The 19,867-nt window shown below is 40.2% G+C and overlaps 1 protein-coding gene across 1 annotated transcript in view; it reads left to right on the forward strand.

The window, feature by feature from the left end:
* The window catches only part of LOC124590650 (pancreatic triacylglycerol lipase-like), a 181,746-nt gene that overhangs the window by 41,789 nt on the left and 120,090 nt on the right, over positions 1-19,867 (forward strand). Inside the window, exon 4 of the mRNA XM_047131669.1 lies at positions 14,704-14,820. Coding sequence (XP_046987625.1) covers positions 14,704-14,820 — 117 coding nt within the window. The remainder of the gene's footprint in view (positions 1-14,703; positions 14,821-19,867) is intronic.

The raw sequence follows: 19,867 nt of genomic DNA on the forward strand, positions 1-19,867 counted from the left end.
GAGGACAAATTTTCCTCCCAAAGGCAGGAAATGTTGCTTGGATGTGTTACCTCATCTTGTCGTTGAACGCGAATTCTTATCTTCTTGTTATAATTAAAGGCCATCGAAGCCATAGGTTTGTGGGAGAAATTTTCCTAACAATCGATCCAGTTGTCATACTGAACTGGAGTTTTTATACTGAGTGATGCCATTGTGTGGGGTTCCACTCGTAATTCTCACATGTTATTATGTTCTGCTTCCACTATGAACTGCTCTTCTGTAATGCGTTTTCCTATGCCTGCGTCCTTTCTCCTGCGTCTTTGCTTCGCTTTATCAGCAATTATTCGAGCTGCAGCGTGCATGATATTCTTTATTTGTGGTATAGGCAATACCATGCTCCTAGCAGGCATTGTCTAATATCTTAAATCCTTTATTGCTACAAACTGGATGCTTTTTCATCTCCGTTCGAGGTCCACAATAATTGTAACCAGGGATACGATATTCAACTGGCAGTTTATTGAAAATACCACTGCCACTTATGACGTACTTGTTAACACTCATGTCATGATTCGAGGTTTATATTTTCTGAATACGGGTGATTTTTTCCACCGTATACAGACTATAGGGATGCACAAAACAAAAGGTCTAATGAACTTCTGTCCGAAAATGCATGGTTTCCATGCTAGAGACCATTTATTCAATCATACATTGTTACCGAGACTACAGTCTAATACACGCTGTACACTTCTCCAGGGCGTCGCTAAATCGCGAGTTTTCGGACAACGTAGGGTAGAATTCACGATCCATCTTATACTCACACTGACGCGTTTAGTACAGTTTTTGTTAAACTGTGAGCGTGGTTAAATAACATTATTTCCGTGTAGCGCGGCCGCTGCTGCTGCAATGGTGGCGCCTCGTCTGTGAGGAGAAAGAAGATCAAATCGTTAGTTAACCATGTTGTGCATGATCGACAGATTCTTTTTATCCATCATCGGTACTAAAACTTACTTCTAGGGGAACCAGGAAGTATTGTCGTTTCAGCATATGTCGACATTAGTTTGTCATTAATCAGCTCACTGTATACTTCAGAGTCATGTCAAAGATATTTTAAGGTTAGAGTTATTCGTTTACTCGTAAATAATTAAATCTGGGTTTTTGTTTGCTATTTATGGTGAAATGAACAGGCAAATACCACAAGGGGTACACTTTTTAGGTCTGAAAGAGTATTAACACATAAATTGCTACCGAATACATTAATTGTGATGTTTGTCCAAATGCATTAGACGTTTGTAAGTGTCAAAGGTGGCAATTTTCATCTTTCCACTCGTACTTACCAGGAAGAACAACAACTTTGGACAATACAATATTAAGGTTGGAAGCAAACCCGTGTCCGACAATCGAGTAACAGTCAAACACTCGTAACTGACCTTGATCGACCATGCAAGAAAGTATGCAGCAGGTTGATACAGACAAAAAAGCTAACCGATTCACCACATGCAACTTATTGCTTCAGCGGCACACTGCAGAAACTTTTTTTGATCGCTGGAACATTGGAGACGAAAGATGGGACTCTATCATACTCCAAAACTCAAAAGACAGTAGCTCTCTCTGCATAGTTCACCAAGAAGCACTACTAAGCCAGACTTACACGTCAAAATGGTATTTGGTGGAGTATTTGGGGAATCATTCATTTAGAAGGGCTGAAAGCTGGACAGTCTGTAAATGCACATCTTTACTGTGAAAAACTGGACCGAGGAAATCAATCTTTAATTGAAAAGTGTCTAACGACTGTCGATAGGTAAGACGTTATTGTACTGGTGCTAGTGTTCTACTAAAAAAGCTCAGAAGAATGATACAAAGAATAAAACCTCTGATGCAATAAATAAAGTTATTTATCATCGTAATCCAACTGAATATCATATGTTAAAGCAGTTATTTATAATCTATACGTAAAATTACGAATGTGTAAGGTGGAATGTTAAAAATTTAATTGATCTTTTTATGAATCTGCGAAACGTAAATAATTAACTAAACACGATAATGGAAGACGGTAATTTGCAAGACGAACTTTGGAAAAAATTAATGAAGTGGGGTGCAAGGTATTTCCTCAGCCACCACATGCGGTGGAAATATGGATGATGTCCAAAATTCAATCTCTAGATATTTTTTCTCAAAAATGGTATGATTTTTACTGTTGAAAATTTGCTCACTTGATGGAAAAAGGTTGCTAATAACGAGGGTGATTGCATCATTGACTAAAAATAAAAACTACTTAACAATTTATCTGTTTGAATTTAATGTAAAAAAGTGACGTTACTTTCCGGTCCTCCTAAAACATGATGATTGTCTTGCTGCTATAGCTTCAACATGGTCACCGTTTGAGAGGTCTCAAACTGATTGAAGGGTTTATGGATAGCTGTAAATATATAGGTTTTGGTCTAATGAACAAGGCTTTTATACTTGATACTAAATACAGGGCTCGTTGTTAACTTGCGTAAGAGCAGTACTTTGTGTGCTTCCATTGATTCATGACATTGGTTTATGCTTGGTTGGTCAAACTCCCTTTTTATAGTAAATGGTACAATACCATTAGTGTTACAGATTTCAGGTTTTGAGTATTCTAGGCGGCTTTTGAGTGCTGTGAAGTCTTGCTGCTTTTCACGCTTCACATCTGGCACAATGCGCAACTGTGTCTGACAGCGAGAAGCGGTGTCAGTGAGAAACGTTGCCTGCTGGACGCGTGTACTGAACTAGATACCGGTGATAGCCACGTACCGCTGGCGAGTGCTGGCTTCCGAAGCACTTGTCAGAGTTGGACCAGTGGACTACTGCAGTACGTCATGCAGCTTCCTTGCGACGTTGCAGTGACCAGTATTTAATTATGCATAAAAGGTCAGCCACAGATGTGTACATACTCTGGCTGTAGGAGCGCCAGTCTGGTAACTAGACTGGTCAGAGCAGCTTACGTACAAACATGCAGCATTATGAATGCACACATGGTGGCTGTCTTGCATCAGGCAGGTACGTCACATCGATTCTTTGGTAAAACTTTGTCTTTCTTTGTACTGGAGGTGGTGCCCCTAATCGCCTTAAAGGCAGCCACTGGCTTTTTTAAGGTTGGTCAATCTTGACAAAGAAGACATTTGAACATGCTAACATCACTTTCGGTAGTATCCGTACTTGACGGTATTGAGGTGAAAAACAGTTTTCACCTTCCTCTAAATATAACGCTTGCGCAGTGGCATTGGCATTGGTTTACACGTGGCAGTAGACAGAATACTCGTCTACAACATGTCCTGAAAACTTCTGGCTTGCAAAAGTACTTAGTCAAAAACGTGAGCTGCCTGATGGACATATACGTTGAACAAAAGCTTTACAAAGTGATACTGTAACATCTACAGGGTGTTACAAAAAGGTACGGCCAAACTTTCAGGAAAAATTCCTCACACACAAAGAAAGAAAATATGTTATGTGGACATGTGTCCGGAAACGCTTACTTTCCATGTTGGAGCTCATTTTATTACTTCTCTTCAAATCACATTAATCATGGAATGGAAACACACAGCAACAGAACGTACCAGCGTGACTTCAAACACTTTGTTACAGGAAATGTTCAAAATGTCCTCCGTTAGCGAGGATACATGCATCCACCCTCCGTCGCATGGAATCCCTGATGCGCTGATGCAGCCCTGGAGAATGGCGTATTGTATCACAGCCGTCCACAATACGAGAACGAAGAGTCTCTACATTTGGTACTGGGGTTGTGTAGACAAGAGCTTTCAAATGCCCCCATAAATGAAAGCCAAGAGGGGTGAGGTCAGGAGAGCGTGGAGGCCATGGAATTGGTCCGCCTCTACCAAACCATCGGTCACCGAATCTGTTGTTGAGAAGCGTACGAACACTTCGACTGAAATGCGCAGGAACTCCATCGTGCATGAACCACATGTTGTGTCGTACTTGTAAAGGCACATGTTCTAGCAGCACAGGTAGAGTATCCCGTATGAAATCATGATAACGTGCTCCATTGAGCGTAGGTGGAAGGAAATGGGGCCCAATCAAGACTCCACCAACAATGCCTGCCCAAACGTTCACAGAAAATCTGTGTCGATGACGTGATTGCACAACTGCGTGCGGATTCTCGTCAGCCCACACATGCTGACTGTGAAAATTTACAATTTGATCACGTTGGAATGAAGCCTCATCCGTAAAGAGAACATTTGCACTGAAATGAGGATTGACACATTGTTGGACGAACCATTCGCAGAAGTGTACCCGTGGAGGCCAATCAGCTGCTGATAGTGCCTGCACACGCTGTACATGGTACGGAAACAACTGGTTCTCCCGTAGCACTCTCCATACAGTGACGTGGTCAACGTTACCTTGTACAGCAGCAACTTCTCTGACGCTGACATTAGGGTTATCGTCAACTGCACGAAGAATTGCCTCGTCCATTGCAGGTGTCCTCGTCGTTCTAGGTCTTCCCCAGTCGCGAGTCATTGGCTGGAATGTTCGGTGCTCCCTAAGACGCCGATCAATTGCTTCGAACGTCTTCCTGTCGGGACATCTTCGTTCTGGAAATCTGCCTCGATACAAACGTACCGCGCCACGGCTATTGCCCCGTGCTAATCCATACGTCAAATGGGCATCTGCCAACTCCGCATTTGTAAACATTGCACTGACTGCAAAACCACGTTCGTGATGAACACTAACCTGTTGATGCTACGTACTGACGTGCTTGATGAATTGTGCATGTCAACACAAGCACCGAAGTCAACACTACCTTCCTTCAATTGGGCCAAGTGGCGGTGAATCGAGTCAGTACATACTGACGAAACTAAAATGAGCTCTAACATGGAAATTAAGCGTTTCCGGACACATGCCCACATAACATCTATTCTTTATTTGTGTGTGAGGAATGTTTCCTGAAAGTTTGGCCGTATCTTTTTGTAACACCCTGTAGGTGGCTGTTCGGTCTGTCTCTGACAATTATCAACGTTCAGCACACGAATATTTTAACACAATTCAAATCTGCACGAATGGAAATATTTACACAACAAGAAGATACACATTTGGCAAATTTATTTGGTTGGTACACCCGCATTTTGCTCTATCCTGCCAATTTTAACAACTTATGGACTTGGTGTTCCAATTGATAATCAATTGTACCAGTTTCTGCAGTTGGTACCAATTGACTAATATTTTTCAGACTATGCTATGACATCATTATTTTATGCTATCAAAGTATCTTACTTTGTCTTCTTTAACTCTGCTTCTCACTACAGGATTGTGTAAATGGAACAACAACAAAATTATTTCTTATGAAAAATATCCACACTCTAACCCTCTCATGTTTGGTATTTTAATTTCATTAACACAGCAACAGTTGTGTTTGTATTCTATCCATTTACCCTGCAGCGCTCAAACCTATGGCTCTGTGTGTGTACGTGATCAAGGTGGACACTTTCTGTATTAATGTGGAACAGCTGACAACTATAAGACTGAGCTGCAGCAATTTATAAACTATGTGAGTGTGTGTGTATGCTGTTATTGATTGGTGGAATTGAAAATAAAAACCAGTTATGTAGGATGCATTTATTTACAACTGAGAATTATAGTAAAAGCCATTCGTTGTAATGCTGTATTCGTCCTGATTGCTTGGCAGCAGAAATAAACTTGATTTAAAAGGCTACTGTGGTTCATGCAATAGTAGTACTGATAGCTCTGTAGTAATAACAAAGCCCTAACTATAGCGACATACACAGGTAATAATAGAAATAATAATTGATGATGCAGGAATACTTTTTGACAGGTATTTCCAGTGCAACTCTGAACCGCTTCTTGCGTTTTGGGAGACTGGATAGAAATTTTAAAGAGGGTATAGAATTCTAGCAAATGCAGTAGATTGTGTTGGCGAAGCCAGTCAGGTAATGAATCTTCTTACCATTCTGTTGCACTGCCGTTATTTGTTGAACAATGTCCTCTTGTAAGCAGTGATGCACTTTTCATTACTATGACTTTCAATTTTTTATGGTGAAAGCTGTGAATACATTTCTCTATTTAAAGTCTTCTTCTCTCAACATAAGTGTCTTGTTAATTGAACACACGAGACCTAGACATGTGCACATACAGTGAACAAATATTGCTGCTCATATTACCGAATTATAAAAACTAAAATTGTTAGAGGGGTGTAGGGGCCGAATATGCACACCAGTGGCAGAATTGACCAAGAGCATAATGATGGTGTGTCATCGACGTCAGACAGAGGGAATTCTGGGAAATAGGGAAGTGAAGGAAATTCCTTCCTCTATGCATGTGAAGAAAGATCTCAGTGGACGTTAAATATATGAAAGTCTTTTGTTATCAAAATACGAGCTTTTATAACAAAGATTAGATTCGCTGAGTCTTGATATCCCGACAGAACATTAATGGCCCAAGAGAGAGAGAGAGAGAGAGAGAGAGAGAGAGAGAGAGAGAGAGAGAGAGTTATATTGAATTTTCTGAATTAAATGCGATCTCTCTCACAATTTTGTATTCCAGGGGCACCTTCAAATAAGGTTGATGGCAGAAGCAATTTATTGCTTGAAAGTTTCTATGTTCTATGATGTATCACCACAAGCATGAAATACAATTTGTGATATTTGCCTGTCTCCAATTTTTGGGATAAGTTGAGATATTTTTGGCGCAAGGTCATGCATTGCCCTTTGTTGAAGCACTCTTACTCCTACCTACATTTTGAAGTTTTAAAATCATGCACTGCCTTGATAAAGTTAACTTTATAGGTCATTGACATCCTGTGACATTACCAGGTTTCAGGTTCATTGAGGTCACTATACAAAAGTGACGCCCTCACTCGAATATGGATCCAGGGATTCTAGATCCGAACCAAAGGCTGAGTGGTGTTCTGAATGCTGAATGCCCAATGCCTAATACCTACTATCTACCTCCTAATGCATAGCCAAAATGCATAATGCGTAATGATGAGAGTAATAGTATAAAGTGAGACATTTTCTTACAATCAGTTCAGATATGATTGAGCACTATGCTTGTTAATGTATCTGTCAATTCAATTGGACAAAAGAGTAGTCTTGAAAGACAGGTGTTGAAATACCGACAAAATATCCGCAGCAGCTGGCTTTGCTGTAATAAAGGCAAGCTGCAGCTGTCTATGTACTAGAAAATATATTCAACAACATTTCTTGACTTGTACAGAGACTGGAGCAGCAATTCCCAAAGGAGAAGACAGACCAAGATGAAGCCAGCGGATGATGCTGTGGTATATCGAGAGGTTGTAACAATGGAAAATTGTACTGAAATGTAGGAGGATCTGCAGCGAATTGACGCATGGTGCAGGGAATGGCAATTGAATTTCAATGTAGACAAGTGTAATGTGCTGCGAATACACAGAAAGATAGATCCTTTATCATTTAGCTACAAAATAGCAGGTCAGCAACTGGAAGCAGTTAATACCGTAAATTATCTGGGAGTACGCATTAGGAGTGATTTAAAATGGAATGATCATATAATGTTGATCGTCGGTAAAGCAGATGCCAGACTGAGATTCATTGGAAGAATCCTAAGGAAATGCAATCCGAAAACAAAGGAAGTAGGTTACAGTACGCTTTTTCGCCCACTGCTTGAATACTGCTCAGCAGTGTGGGATCCGTACCAGATAGGGTTGGTAGAAGATATAGAGAAGATCCAACGGAGAGCAGCGCGCTTCGTTACAGGATCATTTAGTAATCGCGAAAGCGTTACGGAGATGATAGATAAACTCCAGTGGAAGACTCTGCAGGAGAGACGCTCAGTAGCTCGGTACGGGCTTTTGTCAAAGTTTCGAGAACATACCTTCACCGAAAAGTCAAGCAGTATATTGCTCCCTCCTACGTATATCTCGCGAAGAGACCATGAGGATAAAATCAGAGAGATTAGAGCCCACACAGAGGCATACCGACAATCCTTCTTTCCACGAACAATACGAGACTGGAATAGAAGGGAGAACCGATAGAGGTACTCAAGGTACCCTCCGCCACACACCGTCAGGTGGCTTGCGGAGTATGGATGTAGATGTAGATGTAGATGTAGAAGCCAAAGAAAATTATGTATTTATGAAAGCAGAAAATGGACAGGAAGAAGATGAATGTAATGTGGTGGATTATGACTGGTGGTTCACTGGTAGATGTCAGTGGACATAACTTAATAAATAACAATGTAAGACACCCAAGAACGAGAGGGTTACACAACCTATTGTTTGAAATTAAACCTCCTGAAAAGAGTTCCCCAACCTGAGATCTTGATTTCAGTAAATCTATAGAGGCTACCAATGATCACAAGCCAAGATCTTTCCTCTACAGGAAAGTAAATTGCAGCAGAGTCTACAAGTATATGCATCTGCATTGAATAAAATTGGTGTGTTGTTATTGAGAGATGATGAAATATATGTTGGCTTGGGTGAGAACACAATTTCAGACTCTAATACAGTTGTGCTTAATTCAGATATGAAAGTCTTCTCCGCTCTTTTAAGAGAAGAAGAAGATGCAGATCAAGAAACATGCACTTCAACTTCCAGTCAGACTAATTTCTCAGAGATTGCGACAGCACTTCTAAAAGAAGAAGAAGACAGACCAAGGTGATGATGCTAAAGCCAATGTATTTGTAAAACCAGAAGATGGAGCGTTGGAGAAAAGAATGGTGATTATGATGGAAGATGATAATGAATATGACACACATTACAATTAGGAAAATGATAATGATGATGATGAAGAGCAAGAGGATAGTTATGATGACGAAGATGACACTCTGAGTTGGAAGATGGTGTCCAACAAGCCACCAGAAGATATTTACTGGAGTAACCCAAATGAATTGGTATTAGTTTTCTTGCTAGATTTGAAAGTGGTAGGCAATAATTCACATGGAAATGAAAAATTATCTGCTGAATAGGAAGCATCGATAATTGCTTGAAGTTTGGAACAATGGACATAGAAAATAATGAAGTGGAATACTCAATTTCAGGATGAGATGTTATGTATGAGAACTTTTTTTTCGTGTCATTTCCACTGTAATATGTTACAATGTTGATGTAATATGAAAATGTAAAAGAAATATGTAACGAATTTTATATCTAGCCTATTTTTGTACAAGTGTTTCCATCCAATCACTCTGTAATATATTATAACACTGATGCCTCAGTCACGTAAAATAAAAATAAAATTTGATGTAGAAATTAATGGATTTAAAACAGAGAAAGACGAAATTTACTGACAAGACAGAATTTCAAGTGTTTATGCATTTTTTGACACTGGCCTACTATTACAGGAAATACGTTTGAACATAGCACAAGAGTCAGGAATGTGTGTGTGCTCAAATATGCATGAGCACATGTGTGCATGTGTATATGCAATTTCACCTGCATGCATGTGCATGTAATTTTTTGGGATATACATATTTGAATATGCCACAAAAATATACATATCAGTTACTATATATATATGTAGATATATATATATATCTATATATATATATATATATATGTGTGTGTGTGTGTGTGTGTGTGTGTGTTATTTGTTTGTGTCAAAACTCTTGCTATGTGAATTTGTAATTTTATCCATCAGTTTATTACTAATGTGTGATTGGCTGGAGTAGTTTCAGTTTAGTATAGTTAAACTGATCCACCATCTTGTAATTTTCATTGGTTGTTTCACTTTATTACTGCACTCTGAATGAAGATGTGGAAGGGAGGTAGCATAATGTGTGTTTTTTTTATTTCCACACTAGCATAATTGGACTGTTTTCACCATCTTGGATTTTTGATTGATTGTTTTGTTTTGGTAATATGTCGTGATTGGCTGGAGACAGGGGGAGAGGGTGAAAGGAGTATGGAGAGGGGAAAGGGGGAGTGGACAGGACATGGCGTCATGACATCTCGTGTTTACGGTCATTGCCACTGCCCTTCTGTACAGGCAACTCAACTGCGTAGGTCATAATGGGCGAGATTCGTTATAGCCACACTACTGTAGAACATTGTTTCTTCGTCCAACACGTGGACCAGTTGATTCCTGCCCATTGTCACCACTTTGACTACCTTTGAATGTTATACACCTTTTGTGCTCACAGTGGATTGCAGTGCTATTTAGTGGTAATATACGAGGTGGATCCCAGTTTCTGTTTCTTATTAATGCCGTTGTTTTGTGTGAAATCGTTAGACGTTTTTGAGCAGGCCTTGAGAAGAGGAAGTGGATTACCAAATGAAAACTGTTTATAGATATTTTAAAAAATGCGTGCTGCTATTCAAATCTTCGTAACGAATAAAGTTACAAGACAGTCAGTCACGCCTCTGGTGGCTAAACGTTTGTGTGATACTTTTTTTGTATTGCTTTTGGTCAAACTAAATAGAATGCCCTTATAACATACTTTCAAATTATGACATGTGGCACATACTTACAAATTAATTTTATTTTCATCGAATCGTTGACATTAGACCACAGTTTTATTACAAGTTGTATAGATTATACCGTCTTCTGCGACTGTAATAAAAGTCATATTAAGACCAAATGCCTTCTGTTTTATTCTAAAGCATCTTCAGTGGTTAGGTTTCTTTGTTTCTTATCTGATTCTTCAGGCTTTTCTACACTAGTATGGTAGATTGTATCACTCAGGACTTCCACTAATATTAAATATATTCAGGTTTATTTGTTGTGAAGATATTTCATGTCAATCAAAGTACTATCTTCTAAAATCTACCACAATGTGTAGAAGAACGTGAAGAATGATGTAAGAAACAAAAAATCCTGACCACTAAATATGCTTTAGGATAAAGCGAAACGTTTTTGGTCTTAGTAAGACTTACTACAGTCGCAGAATATGGTGTAACCTATACAACTTTTAATAATGCGACTGTGGAAAAAGGGGCGAAAAACAAAGAAGATAACATGTTAATTTAATTATTGTTAACTCTGTCAGAATACTACAGTTACAGACTAACGCCTTACAGGAAATTTACGAACATGAAACCTTCTGAGTATAAAGTAGTGTTTAATGAAATTACGGTTCAGTGTTCTCTTGATCTCACTATTGCTATATCTCCGTGTTATACCTTTATGGCTATGGGAAAAACTCAGAAAATTGAGAACCTGGTTTCTACTTATGTACATTTTTGCAATAAACTATTGGGAATTAGGTGGCATTCGTAACGGCGTTGATACATGCGCAAGTCACATGGCAGGCATTTCGTATCGGTATGCGTTTTTGGTGTATGCGCTTTGGTTCGGGAGGCAGCACTGGATCTGGTATTGTCATAAACACCCATCACTAATGTACAGCTCGTAGCGCTCTCTCTCGAATTATGACTCAAGCGGATTTGTACAACTAGAAGGATGAAGCAGGAGTGTCATAATAGAACCCAAAGATAGAAGTTGCCAACAAACCCAGTGCAGAAGCGTTTCGTCCTTTTGTAGATCAATCAAGTCTGTCACAAGTGTGCTTGTGTTTTATTGGCTCGCTTACGTTTCCATCCCAGTCAGTCAATTTATCTATGGAAAAAAGACATGACGTTGGGTGAGATGTGTTTCCTGTCGCTGCGCATTTATTCTTTAAGCAGTCCCGTCACATTTCTGTTTGGACGTTGGCCTTGGAATCATGAAGTTTACTCTGAATGCCTGTTTCTATTCTGAGCGACCGCCTGCACACAGACGTTTCACTTCCTTCCATTGGCAATTTGTCACAGAAGTGAAACACCAAAGTTGATAGCTCACAACCTCGCCTTCTACCGTCCTTACCACTAGCTTGTCTAGACTCTTTTTCGTAGTTACTGTAGATTGTTAACATATTTCATTTCTATACGACAAAGGCAGCAATTTCGACAACTGTAGGTAATTAGTGACAACACCAGTGGGAGATATTAAAGATAATGGGGTATTCAAGCGCAGAGCAACAAGACTTTCTTTGTGATTCTTCAGTTTCTCCAGGCGTATTTTATGACGAAATAAATCTCGGGTGAACAGCCTGGTATGAGTGTGCATAGGACACAAGATTTCGGCAATCGACCACGTTGCCATCATCAGGTGCACTGATGTACTGACCGGCGGTGCGCCGGCGCCATGTACACTCCTGGAAATGGAAAAAAGAACACATTGACACCGGTGTGTCAGACCCACCATACTTGCTCCGGACACTGCGAGAGGGCTGTACAAGCAATGATCACACGCACGGCACAGCGGACACACCAGGAACCGCGGTGTTGGCCGTCGAATGGCGCTAGCTGCGCAGCATTTGTGCACCGCCGCCGTCAGTGTCAGCCAGTTTGCCCTGGCATACGGAGCTCCATCGCAGTCTTTAACACTGGTAGCATGCCGCGACAGCGTGGACGTGAACCGTATGTGCAGTTGACGGACTTTGAGCGAGGGCGTATAGTGGGCATGCGGGAGGCCGGGTGGACGTACCGCCGAATTGCTCAACACGTGGGGCGTGAGGTCTCCACAGTACATCGATGTTGTCGCCAGTGGTCGGCGGAAGGTGCACGTGCCCGTCGACCTGGGACCGGACCGCAGCGACGCACGGATGCACGCCAAGACCGTAGGATCCTACGCAGTGCCGTAGGGGACCGCACCGCCACTTCCCAGCAAATTAGGGACACTGCTGCTCCTGGGGTATCGGCGAGGACCATTCGCAACCGTCTCCATGAAGCTGGGCTACGGTCCCGCACACCGTTAGGCCGTCTTCCGCTCACGCCCCAACATCGTGCAGCCCGCCTCCAGTGGTGTCGCGACAGGCGTGAATGGAGGGACGAATGGAGACGTGTCGTCTTCAGCGATGAGAGTCGCTTCTGCCTTGGTGCCAATGATGGTCGTATGCGTGTTTGGCGCCGTGCAGGTGAGCGCCACAATCAGGACTGCATACGACCGAGGCACACAGGGCCAACACCCGGCATCATGGTGTGGGGAGCGATCTCCTACACTGGCCGTACACCACTGGTGATCGTCGAGGGGACACTGAATAGTGCACGGTACATCCAAACCGTCATCGAACCCATCGTTCTACCATTCCTAGACCGGCAAGGGAACTTGCTGTTCCAACAGGACAATGCACGTCCGCATGTATCCCGTGCCACCCAACGTGCTCTAGAAGGTGTAAGTGAACTACCCTGGCCAGCAAGATCTCCGGATCTGTCCCCCATTGAGCATGTTTGGGACTGGATGAAGTGTCGTCTCACGCGGTCTGCACGTCCAGCACGAACGCTGGTCCAACTGAGGCGCCAGGTGGAAATGGCATGGCAAGCCGTTCCACAGGACTACATCCAGCATCTCTACGATCGTCTCCATGGGAGAATAGCAGCCTGCATTGCTGCGAAAGGTGGATATACACTGTACTAGTGCCGACATTGTGCATGCTCTGTTGCCTGTGTCTATGTGCCTGTGGTTCTGTCAGTGTGATCATGTGATGTATCTGACCCCAGGAATGTGTCAATAAAATTTCCCCTTCCTGGGACAGTGAATTCACGGTGCTCTTATTTCAATTTCCAGGAGTGTATATATAGGACAATCCCTGTTCCGCTGCTCCCTCAGGCGCTTCCTATGAGTCGGTGCGGTCCGCGCCCCGCGCGCTGTCCAAGTACAGCGTCCGTTCTCCCGCCGTCTGGGCGCTGCATTCTAGGATATTTATTATTTGTAATTTGGATTAGGTATGAAATGACAGTAATATAGTCAACAGTGAAATGGTACGAGGGTTGCCCAGAAAGTAATGCACCTTAATTTTTTTCTCAGCTGAAAACAATGCTACGAATGCTAAACGTTAGGTATGTATTATTTCAAGTCTCCTTGAGTGAGCGCGCCAAGTTCCCGTCACTTCCGACAGATAGGCGTAGCTGCAGGACAAAACGGCGTCTGTACGTGACGCACGTTACAATCAACGTGCCGTCATTGACATTCTCTCTGCAGAGAAATAAACTGTGGGGAATATTCATAAACGCTTGTGCAAAGTCTATGGAGCATCTGCTGTTGGAAGAAGTACAGTTTACTCGCTGGGCACGGAATGACAGGTCATCAGAAGGCGGTTCGGTGGAGCTCCACGATTTGTAGCGGTCAAGGAGACCACCCACGGCTGTCACACCTGACATGTTGCAGCGAGCTGATGTTGTCAATCGCCTTTAAAGGATGCCATTCGTGGAAGACATTTTGAGGACGATGAGGAGGTGATTGACACAGTGAAGCACTGGATCCGTCACCGGGACAAGGATTGGTAACGAAGGGCGTAGATACCCTTGTTTCGCGCTAGAGGAAGGCCGTAGAACGTGACGGAGATTACGTGGAAAAATAGGGTGTGCAGATAAAACACCATTCTTTCGTGTGTGTAATTCCCATTATGTTCAATAAGGAACTGTTGAAGAAAAAAATTCAGTGCATTACTTTCAGGGCAACCCTCGTAGTATATACTTTTAAAAACTAAGATTACTTCTTAGAATTGCCTTTTTGTAGGAAATGTCTTGACCTATAGACACACCTCTCGCGTTTTGCATTATACTTAACACTTACGATAATGATTTATTCACTAAGACTAACCTCGCTAACAATCAGATAAAATACAACGAACTGTACGGCATTGCTACCATGCAGTTATGAAGCACGTGTCGTATATTAAGTCTTCCAAGTGTTTCACATGTAGCTCCGTTTCTTCGTGATTTAAGTGAGTAAAGACCTCTGGGAGCGACCTGAGCGGTGCGTGGCGTGGTTTCAGGTCTGGACCCGGCAGATCCGTCCTACACGTACATGCCAGAGTTCGTACGGCTGGACCCCAGCGACGCCGACTTCGTAGACGTTATCCACACTGACTCACAGTCCATCCTCGGCAACGGTGAGAAACTGCGAAACCTTCTTTATCTCTATTTCAGTAAAACAGTCGAAATTACATTTACCTTTATACGTAGTTCTACACCATGTGATTTAAAGTATCTTGTCACCACTTTCGTCTTCGAGAATACTATTTTTATCTCTGTATCAACGTGACTAGGTCAACATACTAAAAAGTAAGAGGATAATCACAAAAATGAGTTACATGGTTTTAGATTAAGGGGCCAAAAGTAACGGGAACAAGCGTCCCGTTTTAAGAAATGTTAACACTGAAAGCGTTTCGCTTTATTTTAAAGCATTCTCAGTGGTCGCTGTATTATTGTTATACTGACCATTGAAAATGCTTTAAAAATATAATCAAACACGTTTGGGTACAGTAACCTCTGAAGGTGGTTTAAAAGAGAACGAAATACTTTTATTATAGTCACAAAAGACGTTGTTGACCCATACAACTTGTACAACTGTATCTGCGGAAAAAGAGGCCGTTAGACAAAGAAGACAACAAGTAATGAAAGAAAACAGTAATTAACATTCGAGCAAGAAGGTACAGCTTAAAAGCTAATCAAGGAGAAGGTAACTGAGTTAGTCGGCTCCGTTGTTTGAAATTATGCTGGTCACAGTTCTACATAATCTGAACGTTGACTTATTTGCAATGTCACCATAGCACTCATTTTGGCGAGAAATTATCACACATGTTCCTACCTGCTCTGGCATCGTTCACCGTTAATTTCCTGTAAGAAAATTTGCAATGGGGACAGAGTCAGTAGGTTACAAAGATTTGCGGCGGTCATAAACCACTGGTAAAAATATCCTTTACGAATGATGTATGCCTAGCAAACATGGTAGCTTACGTGAACGCAATTCTGAACCATCACTAAAGCGTTAAGATAATAATAATTGTCCTTCCAGCAAATCTTTGGAGCTACAGAGGTCGTTTCACAAGATGGTGCATGTTTCTTCAACATCAGGAAAACAACGGCAAAGTTCTACAGACACGTACATAAGCTGGACGAAAATAGATTTACCAAAAAAATTTTTAAATAGTGAGAACTAATACAGTGAAAACGAAATGGGTAAAGGAAACTATGGAAGACCCCAAGAGACTGAACATCTCCTCATAAGACATGGGCACGGCAAAAAAATCAGAAAACAGAAATTTCGGCAAACGCCCAACGAGAAGAAAACAGGAAAGAAGCGGACATAAGACAGGAAGAAATATGAGAGTGTCGGTGGTGTCTAACATAGGTAAACACACAAATAAGAACTTAAAACTTCTGTGCTATAACATTTTATAAGACGTGAATCGGCGTGTTGCTTAGGCAACGATAAATTTTACAACTCTCAAAAACAATCTTCTTTTGTCTGTTGTGATATCACAGAACATATAGGTCTGAAGCCAACCTTATTGATGTCAAAACACTCACTAACACACCAAAACACTGTATGGAAGAGTAACCTGCTCCCACATCACCCCCTTCTCAGTAAGACGGTCACAATTCACTGTACCACGTCCACTAGTCTTGCGGGAAGTCTAATTACGCGACCCGTTCTTGATGTTTGTGGTTTTTTATCTTCAGGTTGGGGTGATGGTGAAACTGGGGTATCTTCCGGCAATCTAACGTCTTCGTTCAGCAAATATGCAGGTTTCAATCGGTCGAAGGAAATGTTTTTTACTTGGTCTTTAATTTTGAGAATTTTGGTGTTCTTTCCACAACTTCGTATGGGCCTTCATATGGAGGTTCTAACGACTTTTTAACTCTATCAACCCTTACAAATACGTATGTTGACGTGCTGAGGTCCTTGTGTACAAATGGTGCCCGTTTTACTTTGTGAGTTATTTGCACAGGTTTCAGCTAGTTCATATATTGTTTTAGTTGTGAAACAAATTGGGGTAAGTGTGTATCACTTTTTGTTACGACTTCTTGAAAAAAATCACCAGGTATCCTGATGGGTGAACCATAAACCATTTCTGCTATCGTAGCATTCGTGTTTTCTCTGATTGAGCAACGAAGACCAAGAAGGGTTACAGGTATTGTTTGAGTCCATTTTGTAGTTGAATGTGAACGGATTGCTGCTTTAAGTGTGCGATGATATCTTCCTATTTTTCGTTTGGATTGAGAGTGATATGCAGTGGTCTGAGTTTGATTAGAACCACGTATTTTGATAGTGCTTGGAACAGGTCTGAATTAAATTGTCTTCCACGATCGGCTACTATTTGATAAGGTGTGCCAATCTAGTAATCCAACAATTGAAGAAAGCTTGAGCTACAGCTTCTGCTTGTATATCCCGAAGTAGTATTACCTCTGCCCAATTTGTAACTCTATCGGTGCATATTAAGCAATACGTATATTCAGCAGTAGGAGGCATTGGCCCTATCAAATCCAGATGAATTATTTTAAAACGTTCATCCGTGTCGGGAAAGTGTCCAATTGGTGAATGCACATGTCGTGATATCTTGTTTTTTGACAAGCATTACATGCTCATGACCATTTTGCAATGTTCTTTTTCATATTCACCCAGACACATCTTGATGTAATCATTTTTACAGTTGTCCACATACCTGGATGAGCCAAATTATGATAAGGATGAAAAATAGCATGACGGAATTTTTCATGAATATAAGGTCGAATACTCTAAGTCGAGACATCACACCACAATTGCATTCCTGTCTGAGTCAAATAGTATTTTAATTCAAGCGAAGTATTGTTGCCAGATTGCAGTTGATGAAGCTATTCATCATTTTCTTGTGCTTGGGCTATCTGTTCATAGTTAATTGGAACCATTCCTTGAAGCCTTGAACAGCTATCAGCCACAACATTTGCTTTAGGAGAAATATGTCGCAAATCTGTTGTAAACTATGAAATATATTGTAGATAACATAATTGGATTGACATTGCTGTCTCATTCTATGTTAGAGGGGCATGATCAGTATAAATAACAAAGTCTCTACCTTCTAACAGATATTGTCTGATGAGTCTACATCCACAAACTTTGGTAGCATTACATTGTTTAACATATATTAATATTGTAGACAGGCCACACTGGAGTAGTGTGTCTAAGAGAGTTTTGGAACAAAGAGTATTTATGAATCAAATTTCCAGAATGCCGACCAAGAATCTAATTTCACAGTTAAAATTTTCAAGTCTAACCCACTTGAGAAACGAGTCCCAAAAAAATCTCATTTGCCTGTACCAAAAAATCTAAATTAGCAGGATTCTGACCAAGAATTTAATTTTGGAGTTTCCCCAAACAAAAAATCGGATTTGCATGTATTAATAAACTAAATTTCACATAAATACAATTGAAACAAAAATGGCAAACAAAGCACAGCTAATTAAAAAACTTAGGAAATTATAGTAGAGGAAATCTTAGTTTAATGAAAAGAAAACATCAAAATTTTTTAAATTTATTCAAATTCGATAAGATGAGTAGGTCGAGCTTTATTTACTTCTTTACCTCAATACACAAAATGTAAATTTACAAGTTTATCTAATTTATCAACATCATTTTAAAGATTTTAGTATAGTGTAATTGTGGTTCATGGTGTGGGCTCCTGTAGTCATGTCCTAATTCATGAACCACGGGCAACGTGTGAGTGGCCAAGTAAGTGGTCCCGACAGTCGGGATACCAGTTACTTTGGAATAAGGCTGGTCACCTTTGTGCTCATACGGTAAAGACTACCAAATCCACCGGTTAGTCCCTCAGCCATTAGGGCTAAAACCCAATGGGACTCGGGGCAAGTAAGGCTAGCAACCTCCTTCCCTGGTACCTTAAATATGATGCTGGCAACAATCAGAGCAAAGTGCCTCAGACCTTTGGAGATTCAGTTAAGAATGATTTTGAAGTAATAGGTTTAACATCAGAAGAGGCACCAATGTTAGCACTGAATAGGGGATCATGGAGGAATTTTATAAGGGGGGCTATGCTCCAGACAGAACGCTGAAAGGCATAATCGGTCTTCAATGATGATGATGATGATGATGATGATGATAGTATAATGATCTGGAAGAGTAATTTTATATTTTTCATCACAAAGTAATAAAATTTTATCCCCAAATCTAGTAGGTAAAAGTTCAACTTTTGAAATTAGATAACATTTATATTGTTTTAAGTTTTGATAACTTAGTGAACACTTCTGAACAACCATTAATATAATATATATGTACATTTAACAGATTTTCAGCGCTACCATTCACGGAAAATTTTTACTTGTAAAAAAAATTTAAGAATGAAAAAAATTAAAACATACAAAGAGTGGAACATTTTAATTTTTGAGAGTTTAAGTTTTTAGTTTTTATCTTCTCTAGTTTTTCGAAAATATTTTATAAGGAAATGAAAACAAGAAGTTAAAAGTTCTTTAATTTTTTTAATTAATCAAAATTTTCAGTAAGCATTCTATGCTGTGAATCATAAGTTAAATTATCTTTACATATACATAATGAACAAATGCAATAGTATCATTTGGAATATTCTTGTTAAACAGTGCACGTAATTTAATTGCTGCTTTTTGAGTAGTTAAAACATTCATTCTTCTAGTGAAATCAATTACATAGAATTTTTAATTTTGATTAAATTAAATGGCCTTACATTTACATTACTATTTAATGGAGTTATTCTTTTAAAATCTCTAGAGGATTCATAAGCTTTGAAATATTGTTTGGTGGATCAAAATTCCATAATTCTTGTGGAGAAACTTCATTTCTTCCATTTTTAACATAGATATTTTGTAATTTAACATGATCAAATAAAGAGGAATCAAATAATTGATTTCACAGGCCAACAGTGGAAAAACGTTTTTTGAAAAATGCCTAAATCTTATGTTTTTAGGGTGGGAAATCCAAATGTGATACTTGAAAACCGTATCACCCAACATTTCTTCACATTTTACAGTTAAATTTATTAAATTTAGCGATTTTTTAAAGAGTTTAACAGCTTTTATACAGTTCAAATAATTTTAAAAGGAGATGTAATGAATGTAGATGCCATTGGTAGCACTGCTGGAAAATATTTGCTGGAAAAGAAAAGGACGATTCTATTTTTATGTTAACAG

Source organism: Schistocerca americana, chromosome 1 (genome assembly GCF_021461395.2).
Source record: "Schistocerca americana isolate TAMUIC-IGC-003095 chromosome 1, iqSchAmer2.1, whole genome shotgun sequence".
NCBI classification, from domain to species: Eukaryota; Metazoa; Arthropoda; class Insecta; order Orthoptera; family Acrididae; genus Schistocerca; species Schistocerca americana.